At 47.8% G+C, this 20,492-nt stretch overlaps 1 protein-coding gene across 1 annotated transcript; it reads left to right on the top strand.

Annotated features, from left to right (window-relative positions):
- The first annotated feature begins 10,112 nt into the window (after positions 1–10,112).
- Positions 10,113–15,856, top strand: LOC147023214 (uncharacterized). The gene is made up of 3 exons (XM_085887121.1): positions 10,113–10,338; positions 12,594–12,744; positions 15,054–15,856. The coding sequence occupies exons 1-3, from the start codon at positions 10,218–10,220 to the stop codon at positions 15,583–15,585; spliced, it is 804 nt and encodes a 267-aa protein (XP_085743247.1). The 5' UTR covers positions 10,113–10,217; the 3' UTR covers positions 15,586–15,856.
- Positions 15,857–20,492: the final 4,636 nt, after the last annotated feature.

Raw genomic sequence — 20,492 nt, 5'->3', positions numbered from 1 at the left:
GGTGTAAAGCCTGACTGCTCTGGACGCTGGTGCTCAAGCAGATGGTGGCAAACCCTATCAAGAATTATCCGAGCAAAGACCTTGCCCGGCACTGAGAGCAGCGTCACCCCTCGGTAGTTTTTGCAGTCTTGGCGATCACCCTTCCCTTTCCAGAGAGGGACAACAAGGCCCCTCTTCCAGTCAGTTGGGATGATGCCTGTGTTCCTGTGAAAAGAAGAGCGGCACAGGTTTCTCTGGGACTGATAGGAAACCTTCCCCACCTTGTTGATTTTGGAAGAGATAGTGAAATGGCAGCAACAGAATGTGTCATTGATGAGGCCAGAGTATACTGGACTGCTCTGCATGGCCAAAAAGGGTTCAGCTGTTTGGATACCCTCAGGCAGCATATGTTTGTCTCTTCAAAATTAGACCTTAGGTCACTGCCAGCAACAGAAGATGCGTTTTACTTCCTTGTTTTAAGAGCATTGTATCAATTGCTTCTGTATAGACGTGCACATCTCAGTGACCGAGCACTTCCCCCAGCCACAACATTTGGCAGAACCCTTATCAATGGAAAACTGGTCCCAATTCTCATGTCTAAGCCAGCCAAGCCAAACATAGACAAAACGGTGTCTTGCATGTGCAAATTATCCAAATGTCTGAAACGATGTTCATGCAAAAAGGCTGCTGTGCCTTGCTGAGTGACATGCATATGCCTTGGTCAGAGAGGTTCATGTGGTGGAGTTGTTTCAGAGAGTGACTCTTCCTCTGAAGAGGATGTTTCATGTCACAATATTGTGTTAATCCATTTCTAATTTTATCTTCCTTAAAACCATGGCATGTAAAAGTATGTTCTTGTTCCTGACCCCATTGATAGTCAAGCATTTCTGAGTTACATAAATCTTTTGTTGTTTGACATATAACCTTGTCAATTGAAGGTAGGTTAAATCTACACCAATTGTGATATAGGAAATGAACTCCTCTTTAATATGAGGGGTCATTTGTGTATATAGGTTTAGTGGTTATGATTTTAGGACAATATGAATTACCCCTACCCCCATCCTACATCTTCGCTTTTGCCAACATTTTGTTATCAGAGGGGGCTCGCAAAAGTGTTGACTGTGTTGTTGCGCAAGAGTTTCACCATTGCCAACATTGGTTTTCATATACTCAAAGGGTGTCTCTTTATGAAAATCAACACAAAAATTTTATAGCAGACCGGGCAATTTTTTTTTTAATTTTGATCGGTTGGCTCCCGGACTATGATGAATAAGAAAGAAGAATATAGGAAAATGAATACAATAAGAAGTTATAAACATAACATATATAGTGAAGAAGTAAATAAAAAGGCATTAGGAGCCTTTGATGATAAGAGATTTATTTTAGATAATGGAATAGATTGTGTTCCATATGGATATTGTATGATAGAGTGTATAAAATAGATTATGTTTTAACGATGGGAAGATGGGTTAGGGTTTTTTAAGGGCTACCGCCGCGTTTTTTCACAATATATAAATGGTTAAACCAAGTATTAATCAAACTAAAGAGTGGAGAAAATCTCAGTCTTGGTATATAAATGGAAAACATAATGAATGTGAAAAATATCAAATAAGTCTTATTGAAAAAATAACTAAAACAAAGGTAAATAAAACAAATAAGCGAATTAATTTAAAAACTAGTAAGTTAGAGGATGTAAAGAAAAAAATGAATATCCTTGAATGGACTGAAAACTTTGATGGTTATCAATTGAACAATGAAAAAACAATTTACTATAATCTCAAAATGATATGTGGCTCAGGAGGTGGTCAGATGAGAGCATTAAGAGAAGTTTATCATTTCGTAATGGCACAAATGGGGTATCTTCAAAAATATAAAGATTCAAATGTTTTGTTTGTCAATATTTTAGATGGGGATTATTGTGCAAAGAAAATTAAACTATTGAAGGAATTTGAGAATGAACAAATCTTTATAGGTTCAATGAGTGAGCTGTTCAACCCCCAGGTGTTCAATTCAATGAGGTTCAACCTCCAAGTTAAAAGGGGAGACAAATAAATATACCTTGGGATAAAAAGGGGATTTATTTTTAGGGAAAAAAATATGAATCGCTGAAAATCCCCCATTCATTTACATGGGGAAAAGTGAGCCAGAATCAGTATTCTTACCCTACATATATATATATATATATATATATATATATATATATATATATATATATATATATATATATATATATATATATATATATTGTTGCAAATTCGCGCCCGCCGGCGTGCGAACGGCCACGTAACTCGAATCGCGGTACGTCGCCCACCGGACGGACAATTCTGTCGTGACCCTCTCGGACTAACGCCGGGAACTAGTCACGGGTGGGCCTTTCGGCCTCACCACGATCGTGCCAATCGGCCCCCCGGGTGGGATAGGGTTGTTCGCCAAATTCGACCTACCTAAGTACCCACACGGAGGGTAGACCGGGCGATTGCACCTCGCCGAAGGTCGACTCCGGACACGGGCCACTTAAGCGACCCGTTCCGTACTAACGGGATAACCGAGCGGTGTTATCGTCGACCTCGACAGTTCCGATTAATTATCGGGCGTATTAAGCCCACTACCAACCCTTTACGTGAAGCAAGATGGAGATTCAATTAAAGAAAAGACGAAGCGAAACGGGAAAACAGTTCAACATAAGGCACATTTATTCCGCGGCACATGGAAAACACATATACAATTACAACAATTATGCACCAAAAGCAGATGTTACAAAAGAAACACAACAATGCAGATCTACTACCGACTACGCGAGCACACGGCAACACTTACTCAGTTTTACTTTACAGACGGCGCCGACAACACATTTACTCAAAAGCAAAAGAAAAGGGCCACCCTCAAAGACAAGGGGGCAGACGGGGCCTGTGGGCCACGAGACCGGGTGGATCCTACCCGTGTCTTGTGATGAGCCGCAAATGTGGCGGCGGTGCCCCGACTCTGCGCTCCTTCGCGGGTTTCGGTGGCACTGCTTGGAGTGGAGTGGGAACGGGGCCCCCTTTTCGCACTATCTCAGCATGGAGGGGAAAAATAGGGGGGAATTGTTGATGCTCTGGGGAAAGAGGATAGCTGGCTTGCTTGGGTCCCGCGACGAGCGACTCCACTGTGACCTCGTCGCCGACCGCTGTCTTCCTTGCCTCGGACCAGAGGTATCCGGTCCCCTCCGCAATTCTCCTCAGCCGACTGCAGCAAATCACCTCGACCGCGCTCCAGGCTCCAGGCTTCCTCTCTCTGCAGCTCCCCGACAGACTCCGAACCCCGACAGACTGCCACTCTCCAGACCCGATTCTCCTCAGCCGACTGCCTCCAACCCTTCTCCAACTCAAACTGCCTCCAACTCACTCGACCGAAAAACTCACTGAATTCGCCCCACGCTCGGCGCTTTACAGTGGTGTAGGAGAACCCATATGCAAATTTCTGGATCAGAACGAGCTCGGGGGTGGAGCCACGCTCGCCCATTGGACGGAGAAAAAGGGGCCTGAATCTCCCCTGATCCTCGAATTTGCATATATCGATTCCACTCCGACGCGCCTGGAGGCGGGGCCAAACCGCCCTGCACTTGCTGATTGGACGGATCAGAAGTGGGCGTGTATCATTCCTGATCCGACTTCTCCTCGGAAAGGCCGCTATTTGCACACGCGGCTCGGCGCGCGTCCCACACGAGGCCAGGACAGCCTGACGCTCGGTGCCCACAAGCGGTGCGGGAATGGCCACAGAAGGAGAGGCGAAGGTGGTGGAGGGTTTAAAGTGGTGGTCCATGGCCATGGCGACGTTTGGAATGGCAGTGATGCGATGTTTGCGGGAGCGAGTTGTGAAGGTAAAGGTCGTGGCTGTTGGCGTTGTTGTTGTTGTTGTGAAGCGGCGTTGCAGTTAGTGGTTGTTGTGTGATGGCGGTTGAGTCGTGGTTGGTTCAAAATAAAGATAGAACAGAAAAACGGCTATCTTAAAGGGTCGCAGCCCGAATGAATCACATTTATTCCCTCTAAACAATGGGTTTGGGGCTAACTACACATGTACTTACAGAGATATCTCACCAACGGGACCTGAATGGTGATTTGCGAATTTCCTCAACCATAACAGTATATATATATATATATATATATATATATATATATATATATATATATATATATATATATATATATATATATACATATATATATATATACATATACATATATATACATATACATATATATATATATATATATACATATACATATATATATATATACATATATATATATATATATATACATATATATATATATATATATATATACATATATACATATATATACATATATATATACATCTACATATATATATATATATATATATATATATACATACATATACATATAAGTATATACATATATATATATATATATATATACATGTTTAGACATATATCTACCAAGTCGTACAACACCAGGGGGTTGACTCAGCCTGTCATCCTTCCCAGGTCGGCGAAATGAGTACCAGTGTACTGGGCCCGATGTATGCCCCGGTGAGAATAGGTGTACCATATCCCTGTGTGTCGTAAGAGGCGACCAGGGTTGCGTCAGGAAGGGCATCCGGCGTAAAAACGAAGCCAAATCACTATGCGGATCATACGGATGATCCGCTGTGGCGACCCCGAACAGGAGCAGCCGAAAGAAAAAGAAGAAGAAGAAGAAGAAGAAGAAGAAGAAGAAGAAGAAGAAGAAGAAGAGGGTGGTGTAAGGGAACATGATCGCACGCCTCAGGTGGAAGGTCAGATCGTCAAACGAATGTTGCAGCTTCTCAAACGTGGAGAACTATCAAAAGAAGTGTATGACCTAATTAAACCTGTTGGGGCCCAACGTCCAAGAATGTACGGCCTGCCGAAGATTCACAAGGAGAATATCCCTCTCAGACCGATACTGTCCATGGTGTGATCAGCACAACATGAACTTGCTAAGTGGTTGGGAGAGGTACTACCACCAGTATTTGATTCACTTTCTCATTTCGTGGTTAAGGATTCCTTCACATTTGCAGAATCAATGAGCGCTAAAACACCGACAAGTGTGGACAACATCATGGCATCCTTTGTTATTAAAAGCTTGTTCACGAATGTCCCATTGACAGAGACGATTGAGATATGCGCACATTTGCTGCATCACACCGATCTGGAACAACCGATGATCTCGGAACACGTCTTCGTGGAATTATGAACACAGCAACAAGGGAGGTGGAATTCAGTTTTAACAACATGATGTATGTTCAAACGGAAGGTGTGGCCATGGGTTCTCCATTAGGCCTAGCTCTTGCAAATATCTTTGTCGGCTATCACGAAATGCAGAAACTGACTGGTCGGCAAGGGGTCGATTCCCCCATCGTATACTATCAGTATGTATGACCTCGAGCTGGATCTCCAGTTCGTACCTCCAGGTACGCCAGTGCCTCCTTCGAGACCCGAGGACGAGGTTCTGGCGGCAGGAGCCGCATCGATGGAACGGGAGCGGCCGTTCATTGCTTCCTGCAACGTTGATCTGCGGTTCGGGAGCAACGGGAGCCATGCCAGCTGCGATGAGCTCTCGCGCTTCGGCTGCGCTCATGATGCAATGCGCGCCTGTGTCGTTCAGGCGGTATCAACGGGGAGTTGCAGCGAGCCCGTCGCGTTCAAGAAGTTCGCGGATCGCGGCTGTCGACGACAAGCAGGTCATCGCAACGTCGCGACGACGACCGGGAGACGGACACGTGATGTGGTTCATGGGTTGCTGTTCATTGCGTGTTTGATTTTCATTGCTCAAGTGATGCAGTTTAACGTTGTTGAAATAAATGCCGACAGTTCATGTGTGAGAATATGTTTGGCTGGGATCAATCGATGGGATTTTCGTTATAATCAATGTGATGTGAAGGCTTTGGTAGCGATTATGGCAAATAAAGAGGTTTTATTGGCCTCCCGCTGCCACGGGCCACGGGTTGTTACTTTATCATGTGCGGGGATTTTATCGGAAGAACGCGCTGTACGAAAAAAGGAGTTTGCAATTGCATGGATGTTGTTCTTATTGATTTATGACAGGCCTGGGTTTGATGTGTGGTTTGTATGGAATTGCTACCGTCTAATTGCCGTGTGGGTCTCAGAGATCGACTCAGAGCCGGGGCTGGTTCGCTGTTCAGCGTTACCCCCACCTCTGGTTTCGGCAAGGTCAGACGTGCCTGGCGCCTGGGGCGCAACTCTCTGTTCTCGCCCAAGGCCGTTTGGACATACGTTGGAATCTCGGCTGATTGTAGTGCGTGGGTTGTTGTGGGGTGATTGGTGCATCCAGCCGACGGCGCTGTTCAGCGTCCCCACCCAAGGTCAGTCGGGTTTGGCATTGGCGCCACGGCTTCCAGACAGCGGGCTTCCGGCCTCGGAATGTTTATCTGCTTCAAGTCTGGCTGGGGGAGATGTGCCGCCTTGTCGGCCGGGGGCGTTTGATGGTGCCGGGGAGGTTTGCTCGGGAGGTCGCCACGACCTCGCCGGAGGGCGTGTAAACATGAGCCGCCTGGGGGCGCTTTTGCTGCGTAGTGATGCTGTGCTTCTCGCCTTGCTGCTTGATATCTGTAATGCGGTCAGGGTTTTTGTTGGTTCATTGGGCAACTCAGTCTTCGGGACCTGGCCGTTGCAGCTCCACTCGCTCGCATCACCAGGTTATATGGTGCGATGTGCCTATGCTTTTTCTTTTTGAGGCTATCATCGTTTTTGTACCTTATCTGCTTTTATATCTTGGTATCCTATGCTGCTTATGCTTATTATGATGATGGTCATTTAATAATCATGGTTTTAGGAGGGAGGAGTGTGGTGTAGCGGGCCTGCGGGGGCAGGGCATGATGTGGAGGAGTGGTCGGCGTGATCACGTGCGTGCAAGGGATATATGAGTGCGCGCCGCCTGAAGCGTTGTCGTGGTTGCTGTAGCCATTGTGGCCTGGGAGCCTGTAAGTCGTGTGGCTTGTAGAGTGCATCGAGTACGTAATAAAGGGGAGTTACGGGCGACGTACGCTCACGCTCTCGCTCGTGCAATAAAGCCGGGTTGAACTGTTCCCCCGCTCGTGTCTGCCTTCGAAGCACCACTACCACGACACTACACACGCTGCCTCACCCCAATATGTTCATATTATACGTACACATGCCATGCAGAGACCGTCTTATATAGACGATACGGCATCCATGATATTTGATACACTATCATAGGCCTTATTTACATCAACAAAAACCTATAGAGGTCGTCTATTATACACATTTCCCTGAGAACAATAGTTCATCAGTATCAGTACATGCTACTAGAGAACATTGTACTTTACGGTACTTCTACATATCGACGGTCCCCTGTGCCAGTGCGCATGCACAGCCTGAGCCGGAGCCAGGGATGTTGTGGTTGTTTCAACCTCTTCAATACTTGTTTGATTATTGTCGTTTCACGCTAATAAAGTGGTCGAACAAATTGAACTCTGTTCTTATTTATAATCAAACAACTTGATGCAGTCGAGTAAAGATCGTCGGTGCTGAGGAGGACACGACTGGGTGAAAACGGACCACGAGAACGTCGACAGTGAGTTTGGATTTCTCGGGTACTGTACCCAATCTTCGCCCCCAGGACACTGTACACACGTGTGCATCACCGAACATAGAACGTTTACTCCAGAATAACTGTTCCTATGGCGTCGGTGGAAGCAGAGTGCCCGATCGAGGGTTGTGACTATATGGCTACACACGCAGAGGCGGCAGTGGTGGCGGCCATGCTGAGTATACACGCCACTGTGCACGTCGCCGCCCCCAGGGAGGCGAGATCGAATGCCACGATGGAGAAACTCAAGCGTCCCTCCATAGCACTGGCCGGAACGGGCGAGGCCTGGTCGTACTTCATAACCCGCTGGGGCGAATACAAAACAGGTACTAAGCTTGTCGGACCCGACATAGTCGCGCAGCTTCTGGAGTGCTGTGAGGAGGAGCTGAGAAAGGACCTCACTCGCGCGGCGGGTAGGAGCCTCGTGGGCAGCGATGAAGAAGACGTCCTCGCCGCCATGAAGGCGCTCGCCGTCCGGACGGAGAACGCGATGGTAGCTCGAGTGGCCCTGTCTAACATGCGGCAGGGACACGAGGAGCCCTTCCGGTCGTTCCACGCCCGCATCAAGGGGCAGGCGGACACGTGCAAGTATGAAATGAAGTGCACCAAGGCGAGGTGCGATCAGGTCAACGACTTCACGGAAGAGATATTGCGCAACATGGTTGCCCGTGGCATCGCGGACCAAGCAATACAACTTGACCTACTCGGTGAGAAGAACCAGGACATGCCATTAAAGGACATGATAGAGTATATCGAGGCCAAAGAGTCTGGAAAATGCTCGGCAGCGCCTGCTTGACACTCAGAGCACGGACGCGATCAGTAGTTCGTATCGGCGGGGAAAGCAACAGGACGTCCGCCCCAGAGTCGGAGCCAGGCCGGAAAAACGGAAGGCCAAGCCCGAAGGAGTATGCATCCACTCCGGCGAGGTGGACCACTGCAAAACGCCTCAATGGCGCGTCAGACGCGCCGAGTGCCCCGGATACGGTAAAAAGTGCCGGAAGTGTGACCGCCAGAATCACCTCGACAAGGCGTGCCTGGGCGGCCGATCGGCAAGACCCCCATCTAAGGAGACCGACGGGATGTACGACGAGCAGACGGCATCCTTCGTCGAGCTATGCACGGTCACCATTGCCAGCACAGAGGACGAAATGCGCGCGCTTCCCCTCGCTCACCACCTGTACGATGATATGTGTGATAAGTGGATGAAACGCATATCCGACCCTTAGCCATACGTCAACCTCACTCTCACCAACACGCGCGAGGATTACAAAGCGCTGGGTTTTAACTTCCTGAAACACACCCGCGTGGTAACCCTACCCGCTATGGCAGACACGGAGTGCCAGAGCTGCCTGATCGGCATTAAAGTCGTCCAACAAATGGGCCTGAGTACTGAGGACCAAATACCTGTATCCATGACCATGAAGGCCGCAAACAACAAAGGAATTCGTATCCTCGGAGCCGTGGTAGTCAGATTCGCCGGTAACAGTGATGACGCTCGGAGATTGGAGACTCGCCAAATCGCGTACGTGACGGACTCTTCAGACCGCATATTCCTCTCCCGCGCGGCCTGCATGGACCTGGGAATGATCTCGGACAGATTCCCGACACTCGGAGAGGTGAATCTGACGACCTCGGAATTGTGCGACTGCCCGCGGCGTGCGGAGCCGCCGACCAAGCCGACCGCACTCCCCATGCCAGCGACCGAGGCCAACAGAGAGGCACTACAGTCACATTTACTCAGGATGTATGCTCAGAGCACATTCAACACGTGCCCACACCAGCCACTACCGAGAATGACCGGCCCGCCACTACGTCTTATGCTCAGTGAGAACGCGACACCGGTTGCCCATCACACTCCCATCTCCGTGCCCATACATTGGCAAGATGAGGTAAAAGCAGGCCTCGACCAGGACGTTCGGCTCGGCGTGTTGGAGGAAGTACCCGTCGGCACGCCGGTGACATGGTGTCACCGCATGGTAATTTGCGCGAAGAAGAATGGCAAGCCGCGACACACCGTCGACTTTCAGGCCTTGAACAAGCATGCGTTCCACGAGACCCACCACACCCAATCCCCGTTCCACCAGGCGAGACGCGTACCTAAGGGGAAGCGCAAGACAGTATTCGACGCATGGAACAGTTACCATAGCGTCCGCCTACACGAGGACGACTGCCACAAGACGACCTTCATCTCTCCATGGGGGCGCTACCAGTACCTATCTGCCCCACAAGGGTATATGGCATCGGGGGACGGTTACTCACGACGATACGATGAGATCGTCGCGGACATTGGTAACAAGACCAAGTGCGTAGATGACATGCAACTATGGTCAGACACGATTGAGGTCAGCTACTTCCAGGCGGTCCAATGGCTGGATATATGCGGCGGAATGGAATCATCCTCAACCCGGAGAAGTTTGTCTTCAGCGCACCCACGGTGGACTTCGCGGGCTTCACCATCACCATGACCGACTGGCGATCGAAAACCTGACTTCGGCCATAGTTAACGAGGTTACTCTCCCAAACGATAAAAACACCCTTCACTTGGAAAAGGCAACAAACACTCAAGGAGAACCTCGGACCAAAACAACACACATCGTCTCAATTCTCAAACATCTCCTGGATAACATGGAAATGGGATTGAAACGTTTTCACTTCCTTCAAAATGCTCGAGAGAAGGAGTTGGAGAAACACCCTCCAGAGAATCCAGGGAACTCTCACAATGAGCAGGATTTCCATCTTCAAAAAGGTAATTTGTGCAAATACTGATGAAAGGGATTTTGTGGTTGTGTAGGTTGTTGTTCACATCCATTTCCAGCTTTCAATGTCAAAAACATTTCGACATTCAAAAACTTCATCGTTTGTTCCTCATTAATCGTTTCTGAACAAAACTGTGGGATCGATGGACATGTTTTGTTTTGATTTGTGTAACCATGGTGATACTGTGTAACCATGGTAAATGGACGATGGAAGGCTTCCAACGAGTGATTGACCAAGAGGTTAGTATGTGATACTTGTGGAACTGTGAAGGAAGAGAGGGGGAGCAGGGAAGGGAGAGGAGAGTGGTGGGGGGGGGTGAGGGTTGGGGGATATACAAGGTGTCCCATGAATAGGTTCTCATTTTCATTGATTAAATACAACAAGCAGGCACAATTTTCCAGTTCCAACTTCGATGGAATAGTTGGAGCAATGTTTGAATTATTATTCAATACTTCACTTGTATTCAATGTCGGTATCCAAATTGCTGTGTACACAATTTGGACTTCTCTTTCAAATAATGCTCATCACCTCCACTACCAAAGGTTCATGGACGTCGTTTTCACATTTGTCTGTCTGTGAGCAGAATATCTCAAAAAGTTATGCACGGATTTGGAAGAAATTTGGGGGATCAGTTTGGTATCTGACAAGGACGAATTGAGTAGATTTTGGTGAAGATCCAGCTCCAGATACTGGAATTTTTTAAGTGATTCTTCACCATTGAGAGATGGGACCAAAACGATACATAGCACGATATCTCAAAAAGTTGTGGACATATTCGGACGAAACTTGGTGGACGAGTTGGGAAAGTGACAAGTGACAAGGAAAGTGACAAGTAAATTAGATTTTGATGTGGGACGGGGGGACGATTGGTCCGGTTGCAGATCCGGCATATCAGTGGGATAGATGCAAAACGTAAACATTCCGGCCTGGCGGAGGTACTACGCTCCACCGAGTGCCGTTCTCGTTGTACACCACTCCTTCCCAATTCCAGATACAGGTGATGCATGATGTCATCGCTGGGGGACACGGAAGGGAGTACTCAGTTTTTACTCCGTTTGTTTGTTTTCTTCGTTGTTGCTTTGCTTATTTGTCCATGCAATATCTCAGCCATCGTTTGAACTGGGAAGCTGAAATTTGGGGACAAAAGTGAAGATTTGCTTTTGAAAAAACGCGATTTTAAAATTAATTATTATTAATTAATTAAGAGATTAATTACTTCATTACTATCGATTTATTCAGTACTTTTATATTTTATTTCGCATCTGGGCATTATCTCAGGCACCTTTTGAGCTCGGAAGCTGATATTTGGACATGACAATGACCAAGTGATTCATCTCAAAAGGGTATTTTTGATTTATTGATTAATCAATTAATTATTCATTTTTCGATAAATTACTTAATTTTCAAAAAGTTTCAGATACAGATGAAAAAGTTGACCTTAAGGTAACATGCTATGAAATAAGAATTTTATGATTATTATTTTATTATTTCATTGTCACACCATTTCCCCCGCCCCCCTCCCTTTTTTCCCCGAGCAGGGGTCAGCTTTTTGCGGGCTCCAATCATGGTACCCTTTCTTGTGGCAATGTTTTGACAGCCGGGTACCCGTCCTGACGCCAACCCTTGAGTTGCCTTCGACACACACGGATAATTACCAGTCTGCTGGTGCTCATTTCGCCGACCTCGGAAGGATGACAGGCTGAGTCAACCCCGCTGATGTTAATTCAGTGGCCAGCGGGGCTCAAACTCAGGACCACAAGGATCCCAAGCCACCACAATAACCACGAAGCCAACAACAGGCTCCCTATTATTGTATTTATTTATTTATTTAAATTACACAATCAATAAATCAATTATTGTACACTGCTCCTTCCCAATTCCGACTCCACGTGCTGCGTGCTGGAGGATTTATGATTTATTTATTTGTCATGTGGCGGTGTACTTTGAATATAAAGGTAATTTTGTTTTTATTGTGTGCGAGCTGTTCTTGAACTCTTTGATAAGAACTTAGTCCGAAAAAAACGAAGTAAAACACATACGGTGCTTTGGTGTTTAATTTCAACTCCTGATCCCGACCCCACAAACATCATATGTAAAGAACAATATAAATGATTTTGAAGGTACAGGTGTGTCACTCTCTGAAGGTTCTATCTGTGACACCACGACATCAGTCAATAATGTGTTGTTTGTATTTTTAGTTTTTCTCATTGATCACTACTAATAATGAACATTTTTCTGTTGTAGTGTCTGACAGTAAAGAAAACAACAGAAATACTCCAGCAGCGAGTAAATTCTCCTGGATTGCTGTTGAGGTGATAATAGCTTCAAGCGCTATTATTGTCTTCTTCATATTTCTCTTCATTTACCTCTTCGCGAAGTTCAGATCTCTCAAGAAGTAAGTTTGACGACTTTATTTGGTTGCACTTGGTGACGACTTCACTTAAAATCCTCATTCATTAACTCAGCATGTACACAGTTGTAAGATGACTTCAGACCTTTCAAGATGCATTCCTTTCTCTTAGCAGGTGAGCACACAAACTACTTTTAGCATTACATCTGTTAGTGCTGCATGTTAGGACGGGGACAACAACCACCCGTAACCACAACGAGATCACTGTACAGTTGAAGTTCAGACGAACCTCGCCAGTTAATCAAGACCACAGACGACTGAGATTTAAAGGCGAATCAAGCCAAACGCTTTTCAATTTGTTCCTGTATTCCGAACAGGATAACAAGGAATACCAGGAATAGTAGACGCAGGAGGAGGCCATTCGCCAGGACACCAACACCAGATTAAACAAGCCAGTGGGCGACATGGGTGGTCGCTACATAAGTGCATACTAGGCAGACAGTTTTTGACAGATTGGGCAAAAAAATTTTGACAAAGACTTTGATTATAGTGCGCATAAAAGCGCGGAAGCTGATTTTTGATTTTCGAAAAAATATATTTTTTAGTATTTTTCTAAAATTTCAAAGTCCCGTTGCTAGGCAACAGTGGCGTCCATAGCAACGGTGCTCAAAAGCGTGCAACTGGATCCTGATATGAACCTACCTGTCAAGTTTCATCAAAATCGTTTGACTCCTCTGGCCTCCACAGCTGTCCATGACATACAAACATACAGACAGACGGAAAAACTGATAATAAGGTCTAGCGACGACCCAAAAAATCCGTCAGAATGACTTCATCGGGGGAATTGGGGCAAGAGTTGGGATGAGAAAATGTGGCAGGCTCTGGGATATCAAAAGGGTGTTAAAAATGAGGGGGAGGGAAATGTTTTTTGGGGGGGAGGGGGGTGCAAACGCAGTTTTAAGGTATAAAAAAATACACAACACTGGCCACAAACAATCCTTTGGAGAAACCCTCTGACAGACATCACGCTCAGCACAGATTGACATAATCACCCATCCCCACTCAAGCTACCTTCAAGTCCTGCCAATAACCCTGCACACCTCTATCTCCAATGTTTCTCGGTTCCTATCCAATTCCAATTTCAACCTATCTCCTGTTTCTGCTGCCACTCACTACCTTTCCAGGGGTACTGTTCCATGAATTAACTAGAACGGCACATATGGTACAACGACACGTATGGTAGAACGTTGCATTAAATCGAACGGCACATTAAATAGAACGACACATGGTCAGGTCACGTCAGGTATGGGAGAATGCGCCGGAGCAGCGCGTTGCTGCATCCACTTTCCACCGGTACTCCAGGGGCCACGGTCTGGCCATCGCCCAGGCAAATGCCTGGCCTCTCCCCATCTCCTTGATACGCTGCACCCACGAGGAACGTGGTCGGCCCATTGGCCTCCTCCACTTCTCCTATTCTCTCCTTCCTATCACATCGATATACCTTGTGGCCTTCAAATCCTGTCCAATTAAAAGGCTACATCCCGTTGCTTCGGATCTAACACCCCGTTTATCACAGATTTGGACAACTCAATTTATTCCTTCACAAACTTGCGTACTCTCAGCACATCATCGGCCAGCCCACCACAAGGGCTCTGCCCTTCCGACACGAGTCTTCCATGAAGAGAAAATAACCGCTCCCAGTGTATATGCTTTTCCAATCCCAGCACATCTTACCTGGACCTCACTGGTTCCAAAAATTGGAGGACCTCATAATACAACTTATCTAAACGCTCCATTGATTTTGGACGGTGCTGACACTCCATCAACACAGCAACTGACAACTTAACCCCAACCTCAAACTCTGAATGTATGCAATGGAGTTCCAAAATCTTCGTGTTTTCTCACGGTGGTTGAAGCCTTAAAATTATCACCGACCACGCCACCATCGTCGTTCCCACCTCCCTAACAAATGGGATACAGCCATCTTCCCTGGACCTTAATTTCCCTTGAAGGTAATCTCAGAGGCTGGCCTTAACTTATTCATCTTCCAATGATCTCATCCAATAAATCAGAGGAAACTATTGAAGATGAACAAGGCCGTACCAGTCTCACCTTATCGAATGTTAACATTCATACCCAAAATTTTCTCATATTTGCAAAGTAAATTACCCGCCTTCTTCGGGTCTTCCTCGGTGTTTTCCGGGTGGGAGGACATTTACATATGTAATGAATACCTGGCCATCTTTGAACAGTTGTGCACAACACAAGGCAGTAAATTGTTCCATTGCTTGATCCATGATGTTGTACATGTAGAATGAAGGTTGACAATATCTAAATCTGTTGGTGCTTTGCAGGGCCAGCAAAGGCAGGAAGCACAACACAAGAAAACCAAGCAAGATCATTAATAGACAACCGAGCCAGTGCATCAAATACCAGAAAATGGAGACTTCAGAAAACCCTCAGCACAGAAATGAAGTACCACCTGAACCACAAGCATGCTCTGTTCTTGAAGCAGATGCTCATGGACTCACAGATAAACTTTTGAATGAGAGTCCACAGAAAACGAGCGCAGTACCAACACCACCATCACCCACTTGCTGTATTCAGGTGCTCGGTGTATACGAGCTCTCAGATGAGCATTCAAGCATGAGCCCTCAGGTAAACACGGATGGATCGACGCAGAACACCACAAGCGTTGAATCGTCCTGTGTTTTCACCATTGCACCATCTTCCTCGGATGTTTCAACCGAATCAAGCAAGGCCGAGGCACAGTGTGACTCCACCAGGAACCGCCACGTTGTGATAGATTTCGTAAACGCCTTTGATGAGGACGATTCTTATTCTGACGACGATGATGAAACTTCTACATCGTGTTTTGTCAAGTGAAGACTGAGGAATCAAACAGGAAAGTTACAACAATAAAAAGGAATGTTTTACCATATTATACCCTCCACAACTCTTCCAGTGTACTCAATGTATCGCTGTTTGTAATAAAAATTACACTTGAAATTCCACAGATCTTGATCAAATTCTATCACAACTCTGGTGAGATAACAGGCTTTAAAAAGTTGTGATGATAATGGTGAAAATAACGATGACAGTCCATTCAATGTTTCCCATTTTAATGTGCAAACAGGAAAGCATGACAATAAATGATTACACCAAATGTTTGCCTCATTTATGATTACTAGTACGGGCCCGTAGGTGCGTGCCCGTAGGTGCGTGCCCGTAGGTGCGTGCCCGTAGGTGCGTGCCCGTAGATGAGTGCCAGTATGTGCAGCCCTCTCTCGCCCCCCCCACTCTCAACCCTCCTCGCTCGCCACCCTCTCTCTCCCCCCTCCTCTCTCGCCCCCACTCTCATCTCCCCCTCTCCCGCAGATATTGGTCGACAGATAAATGGCCGTAACTTGGGAACCGCTCGTCCGATTAATATCAAACCTCGAAAAGGCACATCCGCCGGACCCCAGCAATATTCCTGGCAAGTTTCAATCAGATCGGACCATCATTCGTGCAAAATAATAATAATAATAATAAATAAATAAATAAATAAATAAATATTAATTGTGACGTTATTCGTGACTTCATAGCACCGTGTCTTGTCATTGGTCGACAGATAAATGGCCGTAACTTGGGAACTGCTCGTCCGATTGACATCAAACCTCGAAAAGGCACATCTGCGGGGCCCCGGCAATATTCCTGGCAAGTTTCAATCAGATCGGACTGGTGGTCGTCGAGAAACGGTGGTCGCAGACAAAGAGCCAAACAGACAGACACACACACAGATTGCTGGAATTATAGATAGATTATTATTGTAATTTAAAATTACGATACAAATGTTTCACTGTGTGATAAAATACATTACTGTGTGCAAAACCCACATTTTGAAAGAAAGGGATGGAATTGAATGACGAGCCAGCAGAAACCTGTGGGAAAAATACCGCGGGATAAAAAACACAGGAAAACAAGGGAACAAAAAATAGGAGGTTAGATATTCCTGAACAGCAAAGAAAAAAGATAAATTCGGGAGCAATCAAGGCAGCGTGCTTTTGCTTATACACTGCCTGGATTCAATTTTTGGGCTGATTGAAAAAATTATCATTTTCCTGTAGGTTTGGATTAATTTGAAGCAAGTTTTAGTTTCTTTCTTTTTTCTCTCCAAGTAGCATTTCTCAGTTACAGGGTAGGACGGACAGATATATATATATATATATATATATATATATATATATATATATATATATATATATATATATATATATATATATATATATATATATATATATATATATATATATATATATATGCCGGACTGCCTCCAACCCTTCTCCAACTCAAACTGCCTCCAACTCACTCGACCGAAAAACTCACTGAATTCGCCCCGCGCTCGGCGCTTTATAGTGGTGTAGGAGAACCCATATGCAAATTTCTGGATCAGAACGAGCTCGGGGGTGGAGCCACGCTCGCCCATTGGACGGAGAAAAAGGGGCCTGAATCTCCCCTGATCCTCGAATTTGCATATATCGATTCCACTCCGACGCGCCTGGAGGCGGGGCCAAACCGCCCTGCACTTGCTGATTGGACGGATCAGAAGTGGGCGTGTATCATTCCTGATCCGACTTCTCCTCGGAAAGGCCGCTATTTGCACCCGCGGCTCGGCGCGCGTCCCACACGAGGCCAGGACAGCCTGACGCTCGGTGCCCACAAGCGGTGCGGGAATGGCCACAGAAGGAGAGGCGAAGGTGGTGGAGGGTTTAAAGTGGTGGTCCATGGCCATGGCGACGTTTGGAATGGCGGTGATGCGATGTTTGCGGGAGCGAGTTGTGAAGGTAAAGGTCGTGGCTGTTGGCGTTGTTGTTGTTGTTGTTGTGAAGCGGCGTTGCGGTCGGTGGTTGTTGTGTGATGGCGGTTGAGACGTGGTTGGTTCAAAATAAAGATAGAACAGAAAAACGGCTACAAGTTTGATTATTGTCGTTTCACACAAATAAAGTGGTCGAACAAATTGAACTCTGTTCTTATTTATAATCAAACAACTTGATGCAGTCGAGTAAAGATCGTCGGTGCTGAGGAGGACACGACTGGGTGAAAACGGACCACGAGAACGTCGACAGTGAGTTTGGATTTCTCGGGTACTCGACCCAATCTTCGCCCCCAGGACACTGTACACACGTGTGCATCACCGAACATAGAACGTTTACTCCAGAATAACTGTTCCTATGGCGTCGGTGGAAGCAGAGTGCCCGATCGAGGGTTGTGACTATATGGCTACACACGCAGAGGCGGCAGTGGTGGCGGCCATGCTGAGTATACACGCCACTGTGCACGTCGCCGCCCCCAGGGCGGCGAGCTCGAATGCCACGATGGAGAAACTCAAGCGTCCCTCCATAGCACTGGCCGGAACGGGCGAGGCCTGGTCGTACTTCATAACCCGCTGGGGCGAATACAAAACAGGTACTAAGCTTGTCGGACCCGACATAGTCGCGCAGCTTCTGGAGTGCTGTGAGGAGGAGCTGAGAAAGGACCTCACTCGCGCGGCGGGTAGGAGCCTCGTGGGCAGCGATGAAGAAGACGTCCTCGCCGCCATGAAGGCGCTCGCCGTCCGGACGGAGAACACGATGGTAGCTCGAGTGGCCCTGTCTAACATGCGGCAGGGACACGAGGAGCCCGGCCGGTCGTTCCACGCCCGCATCAAGGGGCAGGCGGACACGTGCAAGTATGAAATGGAGTGCACCAAGACGGGGTGCGATCAGGTCAACGACTTCACGGAAGAGATATTGCGCAACGTGGTTGCCCGTGGCATCGCGGACCAAGCAATACAACTTGACCTACTCGGTGAGAAGAACCAGGACATGCCATTAAAGGACATGATAGAGTATATCGAGGCCAAAGAGTCTGGAAAACGCTCGGCATCGCGCCTGTTTGACACTCAGAGCACGGACGCGATCAGTAGTTCGTATCGGCGGGGAAAGCAACAGGACGTCCGCGCCAGAGTCGGAGCCAGGCCGGAAAAACGGAAGGCCAAGCCCGAAGGAGTATGCATCTACTGCGGCGAGGTGGACCACAGCAAAACGCCTCAATGGCGCGCCAGACGCGCCGAGTGCCCCGGATACGGTAAAAAGTGCCGGAAGTGTGACCGCCAGAATCACCTCGACAAGGCGTGCCTGGGCGGCCGATCGGCAAGACCCCCATCTAAGGAGACCGACGGGATGTACGACGAGCAGACGACAGCCTTCGTCGAGCTATGCACGGTCACCATGGCCAGCACAGAGGATGAAATGCACGCGCTTCCCCTCGCTCACCACCTGTACGATGATATGTGTGATAAGTGGATGAAACGCATATCCGACCCGCAGCCATACGTCAACCTCACTCTCACCAACAAGCGCGAGGATTACAAAGCGCTGGGTTTTAACTTCCTGAAACACACCCGCGCGGTAACCCTACCCGCTATGGCAGACACGGGGTGCCAGAGCTGCCTGATCGGCATTAAAGTCGTCCAACAAATGGGCCTGAGTACCGAGGACCTCATACCTGTATCCATGACCATGAAGGCCGCAAACAACAAAGGAATTCGTATCCTCGGAGCCGTGGTAGTCAGATTCGCCGGTAACAGTGATGACGCTCGGAGATTGGAGACTTGCCAAATCGCGTACGTGACGGACTCTTCAGACCGCATATTCCTCTCCCGCGCGGCCTGCATGGACCTGGGAATGATCTCGGACAGATTCCCGACACTCGGAGAGGTGAATCTGACGACCTCGGAATTGTGCGACTGCCCGCGACGCGCGGAGCCGCCGACCAAGCCGACCACACTCCCCTTGCCAGCGACCGAGGCCAACAGAGAGGCACTACAGTCACATTTACTCTGGATGTATGCTCAGAGCACATTCAACACGTGCCCACACCAGCCACTACCGAGAGTGACCGGCCCCCCACTACGTCTTATGCTCAGTGAGAACGCGACACCGGTTGCCCATCACACTCCCATCTCCGTGCCCATACATTGGCAAGATGAGGTAAAAGCAGGCCTCGACCAGGACGTTCGGCTCGGCGTGTTGGAGGAAGTACCCGTCGGCACGCCGGTGACATGGTGTCACCGCATGGTAATTTGCGCGAAAAAGAATGGCAAGCCGCGACGCACCGTCGACTTTCAGGCCTTGAACAAGCATGCGTTCCACGAGACCCACCACACCCAATCCCCGTTCCACCAGGCGACACGCGTACCTAAGGGGAAGCGCAAGACAGTATTCGACGCATGGAACAGTTACCATAGCGTCCGCCAACACGAGGACGACCGCCACAAGACGACCTTCATCACTTCATGGGGGCGCTACCGGTACCTATCTGCCCCACAAGGGTATATGGCATCGGGGCCGGTTACTCACGACGATACGATGAGATCGTCGCGGACATTGGTAACAAGAGCAAGTGCGTAGATGACACACTACTATGGTCAGACACGATTGAGGGGAGCTACTTCCAGGCGGTCCAATGGCTGGATATATGCGGCCGGAATGAAATCATCCTCAACCCGGAGAAGTTTGTCTTCAGCGCACCCACGGTGGACTTCGCGGGCTTCACCATCACCATGACCGACGTGCGACCGTGCAGCCGCTACCTGGAAGCAATCCACGATTTCCCACAACCGCGTAACATCACCGACGTCAGATTGTGGTTCGGGCTTGTCAACCAGGTGGCATACGCCTTTCGTATGGCCGAACGAATGCAGCCATTCCGGAAGCTCCTGAAAAGTGGAGAACGCTTCCAGTGGTCCATGGAGTTAGAGGACATATTCC

The sequence above is a fragment of the Eptatretus burgeri genome, chromosome 7 (assembly GCF_056783735.1).
Source record: "Eptatretus burgeri isolate ZD-2024b chromosome 7, Ebu_testis_v1, whole genome shotgun sequence".
Classification (NCBI taxonomy): domain Eukaryota; kingdom Metazoa; phylum Chordata; class Myxini; order Myxiniformes; family Myxinidae; genus Eptatretus; species Eptatretus burgeri.
Note: the sequence above shows the minus strand (reverse complement) of the source record. Positions and strands in the feature narration are given on the sequence as shown.